We start from the raw sequence: 10,569 nt of genomic DNA on the forward strand, positions 1-10,569 counted from the left end.
AGTATGTCATCGACAGTATGTGGCGCGATTTGGGGATGCCACCCCTGCCCGATTGTGACGACGAGGAGTGAGACGGGGGCCGCATTTGTCGAAGCTTGAGGTTGTTTTTTAACTATGTATTTTTTTAATAATTATGTATGTTTTTTGTTTTAAATAAAATGGTTGCATTTTCTCCGTATTCGTGTCAAAATTTTAATTTCGTAAATTATTTACTTTGATGAATTTGTGAATTTTTATTATTGTGGGATGTCCGTCGGGATGTCCTCGGGGATGTCCGCCATTGTGCAGTAGAATGTCCTTATGATGTGGCAGGAGGTGTTTTCGGAAAGTCCGTCGGAATGTCCGCCCGGACATCCGTCCGACTGTGGATGCTCTAAGCACTTACTTCCTCCATCCGTGAATACGAATCTATTTTTTTTTCATTTTTAGTCCGTCCGCGAATAGAAATTACTATCAATGTCAAACAAATTGAGATTTCTATGAGAATTTCTTAATCTTGCTAAAAAAATGCCATCTGAGCATAGCTCTCTTGCTATCATCCACCAACCCACAGTCTCATGCCATCTAGCGAAGTCAAATTAGGCAGCTCTGCCAAATCAACGTATCATCACAAAGCTTCCCTACCTCCTCTCTCTACAAATCTCAATTCGCAACTGCAGCAGCATTTACACATCTCTCCACCTACTTTTTTAGGCTATCTAAAAGCAGCGAGGAATTACTTTTTGGATTGCTGCTCATTTTCGCTACGGTGAGTTTTTCTTCATCTCCATCTGAATATCCTCGATCATCTCTCATTTGTCGTGATTTTTCCAGAATTGTAGAGCCTGCTTCGATCTGTTAACCGAGGGAATCATTTAACCGGTTGATTTTCTGTTTGGATCGGGTAAAACTATCTGATGAAGTATTTATCGCGTAGTGTTTGCCTGAGGAAGAGAATTTTGTTTTTATTTGAATTTGTAGCGGTTTGAATTGCAGCTGAATTATAATGAATCATCACTGGAACTGATTTGAGATTTTTTTTCACCGAATTTTCAATCGCAGCTTGATTTTTCAAAGTTTTTTTAGTACTATTATTAGTGTCGATTGACGAGAATTTAGTCATTATTTGAATTGCAGCTGAATTATAGTGAATCAGCACTGGAACTGATTTGAGGTTATTTCCCCCGAATTTTCAATCGCAGCTGGATTTTGGATGTTTTTTACTGTTATTAGTATCGATTGACGAGAATTTAGTTATTGATATTTGTCGACGTCCTTGCTGTGCAGATCAGGAGCTGCTAATCGAGAAATTAATTAGCTCTTGCGGATTCTGATGGCGGCTGTGGGTGAATGGCACTGTGAAAAGAGGCCTTTCGATAAGAGTGAATCGTTTGCGAATAATAATGAGAATGTGCCTGAAACTGGATGCCTCTCCATCATTGTTCTCGGCGCTTCTGGTGATCTTGCCAAGAAGAAGACGTTTCCAGCGCTCTTTAACCTTTACCGGCAGGTTGATCCGAATATTACTTGTTTTTAGAATGAATACTCGTGAGTTGGACTGTTTACATCGTTTTGGAAACTAATGTTAAGTGTTTCTGGAAGGTAATTCATCTCTCATGTTGTTTTGGATTGTGATGTTCAGGGATTTTTGCAATTAAATGATGTTCACATATTCGGTTATGCAAGGACCAAGATTTCTGATGATGATCTGAGAGATCGGATCAAAGGGTACAATTTCTGCAACTTTTTAGTTTGAGCTTATGGTGAAAATCATTTTGGAAGCCGACTGCTTTATGCCTTGGAAATGAAGAAATATGTACTTGATCATCATTTAGTGAAGCATATGTACATTCGTGATATTTATTCCTTCCTCTTTTTTAATCTGTTGTAGGTATCTTCCCGATGGTAATGATGTCACAGAAGATGTTAAAAACTTTCTATTGTTGGTTAGTGATTGCTGTTTGGATGTCTTATCTTATGCTTAACCATATAGGATAATGTGTGTGTAGCATATCCTGACATTGTTTTGCTTGCAGATTAAATATGTGAGTGGTTCATATGATGCTCCGGAAGGGTTCCAAGCACTAGACCAGGCAATATCTGAGCACGAGTTCTCGAAAAACAGTACAGAAGGATCATCCCGTAGACTTTTCTACCTTGCACTTCCACCGTCTGTTTATCCGCCAGTCTGCAGAATGATCAAGAGTCACTGCATGAATAAATGTATGCACCATCACCGGAACTTGTTCTCGATTGCTCATTCCTCTGCATTTCCCTTCCATGAATCGTTACTCCCATTAAAGGAGCTCCATCTTCATAAATACTTCTATTTGACCCACTTCAATGTGTTTTAGCAATGGATGCAATGTTGGTTTATTGCATTGCCTTTATGTATGGAGATGATAGAAATCCTCTTAGTTTGCCTGCTTCTCATGCCTTACATTTAGACACTTTCGTAAGCCTTTGGTGTAATTATTTTCAGCTGATCTTGGTGGATGGACTCGTATTGTTGTTGAGAAGCCTTTTGGAAGGGATTTGGAATCAGCTGAGGAACTGAGCTCACAAATAGGTGAACTGTTTGAAGAACCACAGATCTATCGTATAGATCATTATCTGGGAAAGGAGTTGGTGCAGAACCTGGTATGCTTGTTACCCTAATGTTCTGATAGATCAGTTTGGTTATGTGTTGCATATGTAGATTTTATTCTAAAAGGAAATTGGTCACCATCTTACAATAATTTGCAGTTGGTACTTCGGTTTGCAAATCGATTATTTTTACCTCTCTGGAACCGTGATAACATTGCTAACGTACAGGTGAGCTGCTTATGTTTAAATAATGAGAAATTTCAATAAGTCTACTCTGGCTTTCGATGCAACCTTGACTTTTCTGTCCCCAGATTGTGTTCAGAGAAGATTTTGGAACTGATGGACGTGGTGGATACTTCGACCAGTATGGGTATGCCACTCTCGTCTCCAGAGTGTTTTAGTTCTGAAAATATATATTGCTCTTAAACATGTGAAATGTTAATTCTAATGAAGTATAGTTGAAGAAATTCTGCTTTCTTCTTTTTGTTTTAATCACAGACTGTGAACTTGTAGTTTACCAGTTTCGGTTTTTTGTTTTTGCAGAATCATCCGTGATATTATCCAGAATCACCTATTGCAGGTTATACTTGTTAATACAAAAATATTCCTTCTCGTTTCATAGCTCTTTACAGAAAGTAACTTTTTTTGTTGAGTTAAATGTATCCTAATCATGTGGTATATGTTAACTTCATTAATTAGCATACTTATTGAATGACCTACAAGCATGAATTTAACTAAAATAAAGATTCATAATACAGGTTAACCTGAGTCTGTGTGCTTTCCCTTTACCTATATTGAAGTCACAATTTTATAAAAATTGCAGGTTCTTTGCCTTGTTGCAATGGAGAAACCTGTTTCCTTGAAACCTGAGCATATTCGGGACGAGAAAGTGAAGGTATATATAGGATGTTAAGAAATCCTAATTGGGAATTAATAAACCTTAATTGCATGTGGTCAACTTGGTTTCACTATACTCAACTAAGTTAAGCTGAATTACCTCACCCGATGATTGTCAGAAGTATATCTCGGCTCGCTAATTATGTAGTTGGAATCCAGGTTCTTCAATCAGTTCTTCCAATCAAAGACGAAGAGGTGGTGCTTGGACAATATGAAGGCTACAAGGATGATCCAACCGTTCCAGACAACTCAAATACTCCTACTTTTGCAACAGCGATTCTGCATATACACAACGAAAGATGGGAAGGTAGCCACAATTATTCCAATTTGTGATTATTATTTTTCCGTACATGAATAAGTTGACCTTGAAAATAGAATTTCTGATTACATTATTCATGACTTTCTGTAGGTGTGCCTTTTATACTCAAGGCAGGAAAAGCTTTAAATTCACGAAAAGCAGAAATTCGGGTTCAGTTCAAGGAGGTTCCTGGTGATATCTTTAAATGTACGTATTTTTCAATGCATGTATTATATGAATACTTATGGTGCCATCTTCTTGTTGTGTGATTGTATGAAAATATTCAGTTTAATGTTTTGACTTTTTATTCCAATAAACTTAATTAAATCACGTGTGCAGGTCAAAAGCAAGGAAGAAATGAATTTGTGATCCGTCTGCAACCTTCCGAGGCGATATACATGAAACTAACGGCAAGTTAAATGCAACAATGCTAGTTTTGCAATTGGAACTCTGGTTTTTCCCGTTGTCTTGAACTTTAGTTTCTTCGTGATCATGCAGGTGAAGCAGCCTGGGTTGGAAATGTCAACAGCTCAGAGCGAACTCGACTTGTCATATAGACAACGCTACCAAGGGGTTGTCATACCCGAAGCCTATGAACGCCTAATTCTTGACACGTATGCTCATCTCTATACGGACAATAGCTTTACTATGTGTATTCATTTTGTTTCTTCATTCATCATGAATGCTTTTGTGATATCTCTGTATGCAGAATAAAAGGCGATCAGCAGCATTTTGTCCGCCGAGATGAGCTAAAGGTAAGCACGAGATTTCTATTTCATGGCTCGTATCACGTATATTGATACCTTCCGACCGATGTTCAGGCTGCTTGGGAGATTTTCACGCCCCTTCTGCACCGGATTGATAAAGGGGAGTTCAAGTCCCTTCCCTACAAGCCGGGAAGCCGAGGCCCTGCAGAAGCAGATCAACTGCTGGAGAAGGTGGGTTACGTTCAGACACACGGCTACATATGGATCCCTCCAACGTTGTAATCACTTGCTCAGGTCACTCGTCCTTCTACCTAAGTATATTGTTTTGTACGAGGCAAAGACATGAGCGATATATGTATGATGAGTTGTGTGTCGAATAATTTTGTTTTTTGAAGACAATAATAAAGGGTGAAATCATGATTGATGCTTGCTTTGAGATGGAAATGATTGATCTGTGTCTTCATACTACGACAAGAAATGATCATACACATTTGCGATTGAGAAATTATTAGAAGGCCTTTTGCAGTTTCAATTGAAATCCTCTACTTATTAGCTTGAGCTAAGGCCGTGTTTGGTCCAAGCAATGTTATTAATGGCATATGGCGGTTTACGCCAATTGACCAAAAAACCGCCACAAAGTTATAGTGGTCGGCCTAGCCGGATATGGCTATCGATAAATAAATAAGTAAAATATAATTAATATAAATATATGAAACATAATGCAAAATTTTTAAAGCAACAAAAACACGATATGCCTTAATAAATTCTTAAGCTAATAATTGAAATATAAAGTCAGGGGTATGATTCATTGTTAACTTTTCTTAAGTTGCTAAATTGCTAACTCATCAATGCAATGTATTAAAAATGTCAACACAATGATATTGAAATATTAACATAAACTTAAGTTGATATTTTATATTATATTGACATTGATATTTAAATGTCAACACAAATATGTATTGACATTTTAATGGGATTGTGTTGACATTTTAAATACATTACGTTGATGAGTTAGCAATTTAAAACTTGTTATTTGGGAGGGTGAAGAATTTTCAAGAATTTGCATCAGAGATTCAGCTTTTTGGAGTAGTGATTCGAGTTGTGGTTTGTTGTTATCAAAAGTCCAATGGGTTTGATCAGGATGAAGGATTTGTTGAAGGATGGTGACGATGGATTGAAGATTGTATGCCATTTTTTTCTTTCAAATTTCTTGTAGCAAAGAGAGCAAAAGGTTTTGATATGTTTGCAGGAGTGAGAGTAGAACACAATCAATATATCACTACCTAAGCTGTAACCCACTGAGAATGGTCTGCATAAACTTTATTCAATTATTGCATGCCGATATGAATAATATACTAATATTACTTGTGTATGATTATGTCTACTAGGTGAATTTCTCAGTATAAAATTTGATTAAATTTTGATTTGATGTATAGCGTTATATATATTCCCTCTATCCCAATTTAGTTTGGATTCTTACAAGTTAGTCGAGTTATTACTAAAAATAACCCTCTAATCTTACTTTATTATGAGTATCTCAGTCATAGTTATCTCTCCTGTCCACAATTAATTGATTAGTTGGAATGTAAAATTCAGTGTCAATTATTCACGAACGAATGAATATTAATTTTGTCATGATTTAACAATACAAACCACATGCAAGTGAATTTCAACAGGAATGGATACATTGATAATAACTTGAAACATCAAATGACATCTTTGTCAAGATAAACCCCATTCCCATTCCCATTCCTGGCCATGGATGCTACATTCTCCTTTGCTGCCTCAACTCAATCAACCCCATCCCCTGCATCAGAAATCAGCTTAGCGGACTCACTTTCACCCTCAGCCCGAATAATAGCAGCCCTTCTCTCCTGCTCTCCGCCTCTTCCTGGGCCACTTGCTTCTGCTCTACAGCCTCTGAGAATTCCGCACCATATGTGATGGCAACGTCATCCAAAAGTGACAACCACATTACAATCACGAGACATTTAGCAGCATATTGCAAGCGATGTAAGAGCAGCAGCAGCTGAAAATGACGGAACAGTTCGCTATAAAATTAGAAAAAATGCACACTAATATATAGCTAGACACTACCTCATCCAAGTCTAACAATCATAAATATGTATTACCGTTTATTGCAGTACATGCGTTTAACTCGACCCACGAGTGATTCTTGCTTGTTGCTGAAACTATTCGAGTTGCAGAAGTCGTTGCACCATACAAAAGACACACGGTTTAATAAGCACAACTCGTGATCAAGAAAGTATACCAACGATGTAAGCTCAAAATGAATACTATTAAGGACTAGATTGTGTTGCATGTGACCAAATGGAGCACGCTTTTTTGATTGCTTATAGTTTAGCATTTGTACCTTTTGTATTCTAACGTCGTATGATCACTTTAAGGTCATAGTTGTCGTACTCCTCTTGCTGAACATTCTGAATTTTTCGTGCTGAGGCAACTACAGTAGAGCCACATTTATATACTGAAATTTTTTGGAGGGTTGGGATATCTCCAATGTCACAGGGGATTTCCTCTAACTCATTGCATCTGATTACATCCAGCTCCTGGAGTTTAGGAAAGTTGGTCTTGTTGACCCTCCAATGCACTATATTTAAGGAAATGATGCTCAGAAACTGCAGTGAGCGAAATTCATCTCCTTCTGTCACCTCCCACTCTTCTTCCTCTGCCTCTCCATCTCTTTCAAACACACAATTCCATATATTGAGCACTTCCAGATTCGGCGGTCCACATAGAGTTGTCAAGAAACTACGAAATACTACACATTTAATTATAGTTAACTTTTTAATATTACATGGAAATCTGAGTTTGTTCAGAAAACGGCTACCATCTTTATTCAACACAGATTGATATCTTAAATCTTCTGTGAAGATGGCTAAGATCAATTTCAGTGTCTGGTGAGTTGATTGTATCACATATCTACTAAGATAACAACCTCATAGAGCATGAGTTGAAACATTAAATATCAAATGACATCATTTAAATTGTGGGTATATACCAAAATGAAAAAATTAGACATTTTTTGCAGACGGATAGAATATACACTACACATACTCCTCTCTCTCTCTCTTAATCAAACACAGTTGAGTTGATAAGGCACTTCAATTCAAATCAATAAATTGGAAATCTGAATCACCAATCACATATTTGAAGAAAGCAGAGCAAAACAGAGCAATAGTTGGAAAAAGGCAAGGAATGTTCAGAGATGCCAAATTTAGAACAAAGGATGCAAAATCACAAAAACCAACTGCCTACTAAATTTGCATCCAAATGAATTTCCACAAAAACTGAAAGATCTTCACAGTCTCAACAGTTACAAATTTCAAAAGGAATGGGAGGTGACATACCTAACAAGTGTGACAAACACATTATAATCACGAGCTGTTTAGGAGCATATTGCAATAAATGAAAGAGCAGCAACAGCAGCTGAAGAAGGCGAGCAGTTCGATATCAAATTAAGGGAAAAACTACATTATTATATATAGCTAGACAAAAAACAAATCCAAATCTAACAAATATAAACATGTATTACCTTTTATTGCACTACATATGTTTAGCCCGAGCCAAGAGTGATTCTGCTGAAACTATTCCTGTTGCAGAAATCGTTACACCATAAAGAACACACACGGTTAATAACCAAAAGTTGTAATCAAGAGATGATACCAATGATACAAGTGCAATAGATACTATTAAGGAATAGATTGTGTTGTATATGGAAAAATGGAGCATGCTTTTGATTGCTTGAAGTTTAGCATTTGTACCTTTTCACTTCTAATATTCTATAAGCACTTTGAGGTCGTAGTTGTCGTACTCCTCTTGCTGCACCTTCTGAATTTGTAGTGCTGAGGCGATGACAGAAGTGCCACATTCATGTATGTAAATTTCTTGGAGTGTTGGGATATCACCAATATCGCAGGGGATTTCCTCAAGCTCATTGCATTTGACTACATGCAGCTCCCGGAGTTTAGGGAAATTGGTCTCCTTGGCTCTCCAACGCACTATATTTAAGAGCTGGAGGTTCAGATGCTGCAGCGAGCGGAATTCATCTCCTTCTGTCACCTCCCACTCTTCTTCCTCTGCCTGTGCATCTCTTTCGAACACACATCTGCATATATAGAGCACTTCCAGATTCGGTAATGCACATAGTGTTGTCAAGAAACGCCGAAATAGTACACAGTCAACTATAGTTAACTTTCTAATACTATATGGAAATCTGAGTTTGATCAGGAAACAGCTACCAACTTTATCCAACTCAGATTGGCATCTTAAATTTTCAAGTTTGTGAAGATGGCTAAGATCAACCTCAATGTCTGGTGAGTGGATGTAATAGATTCCTAACCATATGATATTTGGGATGATCTCAAAGAAACCACTCCTAATCAATGAAGGAGTTATCCAAACAAGGAAAATTGTTTGCAGCTTCGTATGAACAAATCTTATCTTGTATCCGTTCCCAATTTTACTTATTGTTTCTGACCTCAAATGTCTTAACTCGGACATCTCCCATATCTCAGAAGGTAAACTAAGCATCATTACTTGCTTACAAATCAAGGTTTGCAGATACCACAATCTCGATATTCCAATAGGTAAACCTGAAGTGCAGGAGAAAGCTAAGTAGCGTAGGTTGATAAGTTGAAGTATTTCTTCTGGGAACTCTTTGTATTCGATTCCCATTACATCTAGCACCCTAACCAATCTTAACATGGAAAATACAGTAGATGCAATCTTCTTCCCAGTGCATATAAAAGATCGAGCAAGGGACATCAATTGTGGTGAAGCGCACACTTCTATTTCAGAAAACGAGTGAACGCTTACACGATGCATGGAATCCTTGAGGTTTAAAAACTTTTCCTCGTTAGCCTTCCTTATGCATAGATCCCTCAAAAGATCATGGATTGAGTAGCTCATTGGTTTCCCATTGTGCTTTTTTCGTCTAACCAAAAGTAGATTCCTCTCCACCAGAGCTTTTAAGTAATCCTCGGCCTCTTCCTCCAAACTCTTATCTCCATTGGATTTCACAAATCCCTCGGCTATCCAAAAACTCTTAAGTCTAGATCCCTTAATTATGTAATCTTCTGGAAAAGCTCCCATATATAAGAAACATGGTTTCAAGTGAAACGGCAAGTGGTTATAACTCAAGAAAAGTATATTTGAGAAATGCTTGTTCGATTCAACAATTGAAGCTTTTACATCCGTTGAAACATTCTCCCAGACATCTCTTGACCTTTCAACCTTTGACAAGAGCCCTGCAATCACATGAATGGCAAGAGGAAGCCCACTACAATCACTCCCAATCTTAGCTACTACCTCTTGCAATTCACCAGGACAATCCTCTTCTCCAAACATAATCCGGCAAAGTAAATCCCGACTGACAAACTTGTTCAGCAACCGCACATGATGCAGACTCTTCGAGCCCGCAGCATGTTACGCCACATCAGATTCCCTAGTAGTGATCACAATCCGGCTACCATTATTATTATCCGGGAAATACATGCTTATCTCATCCCAGACTTTCGTGCTCCATATATCATCCAAGACAATCATATATCTTCGTCCAAACAATCTCTTATGCAATATTTCTTTCAACTCAATTTCTTCGCATCCAATCAGATCATTGTTGACCTTTTCATTCGGGCCCCGAAGAAGACTTAACAGAATTTCTCGCATATTTGGAACTTGTGAAATCGCAGCCCACCCACGATAATCAAAGTGAGACACGATATACGGATCGTCATAAAGATTTCGAGCAAGGGTGGACTTACCGATACCACCCATACCAACGAGGGGAATGATCTCCACCTTCCTCTCCGTATTCGTGAGACGATCCTTCAACTCCAACAGAAATGCATCAACTCCCACCAAATCACTCTTAGATCTCGGGGAAGAAGCACTCTTTTCCTCCAATTCTTCCACGAGCTTCATAGATTCAAGTTGTTGAGTTGCTTGCTGCAAATCTGGTGTTAGATCATGCAAGAAAACCATTGCAGAATCAAGCTCTTGAGTGACTTGCTGCAGATTTGGGGTGGAAAAGGTCAAGCTCTCACTATCTGGGTTAGAAAGCATTTGATGAACCATCTG

The 10,569-nt window shown here is 38.0% G+C and overlaps 2 protein-coding genes across 7 annotated transcripts; one reads left to right on the plus strand and one right to left on the minus strand.

Moving 5' to 3' along the window:
• The first annotated feature begins 528 nt into the window (after positions 1 to 528).
• Positions 529 to 4,911, plus strand: LOC121780051 (glucose-6-phosphate 1-dehydrogenase, cytoplasmic isoform-like). Of its 3 annotated transcripts, XM_042177576.1 has the most exons (18): positions 529 to 748; positions 814 to 883; positions 1,117 to 1,153; positions 1,267 to 1,489; positions 1,622 to 1,707; positions 1,871 to 1,925; positions 2,016 to 2,202; positions 2,462 to 2,619; positions 2,725 to 2,793; positions 2,877 to 2,935; positions 3,109 to 3,145; positions 3,389 to 3,460; positions 3,622 to 3,769; positions 3,872 to 3,967; positions 4,100 to 4,170; positions 4,259 to 4,374; positions 4,470 to 4,515; positions 4,582 to 4,911. In XM_042177576.1, exons 4-18 carry the CDS (start codon positions 1,313 to 1,315, stop codon positions 4,747 to 4,749), a joined length of 1,545 nt encoding a protein of 514 aa, XP_042033510.1. In that variant the 5' UTR covers positions 529 to 748; positions 814 to 883; positions 1,117 to 1,153; positions 1,267 to 1,312; the 3' UTR covers positions 4,750 to 4,911. The 3 variants fall into 3 exon arrangements, with proteins under 3 accessions (XP_042033510.1, XP_042033508.1, XP_042033509.1); XM_042177574.1 differs by lacking the exon at positions 1,117 to 1,153; XM_042177575.1 differs by lacking the exons at positions 814 to 883; positions 1,117 to 1,153 and having other exon boundaries at positions 530 to 748.
• Positions 4,912 to 6,019: 1,108 nt separating this feature from the next.
• On the minus strand, positions 6,020 to 9,877 carry LOC121778602 (putative late blight resistance protein homolog R1B-16). 4 transcript variants are annotated; one of them, XM_042175975.1, is made up of 6 exons: positions 8,254 to 9,877; positions 8,024 to 8,095; positions 7,839 to 7,917; positions 6,842 to 7,249; positions 6,600 to 6,659; positions 6,020 to 6,496 (listed from the first exon to the last, which is right to left on the minus strand). In XM_042175975.1, the coding sequence occupies exon 1, from the start codon at positions 9,835 to 9,837 to the stop codon at positions 8,263 to 8,265; it is 1,575 nt and encodes a 524-aa protein (XP_042031909.1). In that variant the 5' UTR covers positions 9,838 to 9,877; the 3' UTR covers positions 6,020 to 6,496; positions 6,600 to 6,659; positions 6,842 to 7,249; positions 7,839 to 7,917; positions 8,024 to 8,095; positions 8,254 to 8,262. The 4 variants fall into 4 exon arrangements, with proteins under 4 accessions (XP_042031909.1, XP_042031910.1, XP_042031908.1 ...); XM_042175976.1 differs by having other exon boundaries at positions 6,842 to 7,170; positions 8,024 to 8,081; positions 8,253 to 9,877; XM_042175974.1 differs by having other exon boundaries at positions 6,842 to 7,239; positions 8,024 to 8,081; positions 8,253 to 9,877.
• Between the last annotated feature and the right edge of the window lie 692 nt (positions 9,878 to 10,569).

Source organism: Salvia splendens, chromosome 19, assembly GCF_004379255.2.
Source record: "Salvia splendens isolate huo1 chromosome 19, SspV2, whole genome shotgun sequence".
Taxonomy (NCBI): Eukaryota; Viridiplantae; Streptophyta; class Magnoliopsida; order Lamiales; family Lamiaceae; genus Salvia; species Salvia splendens.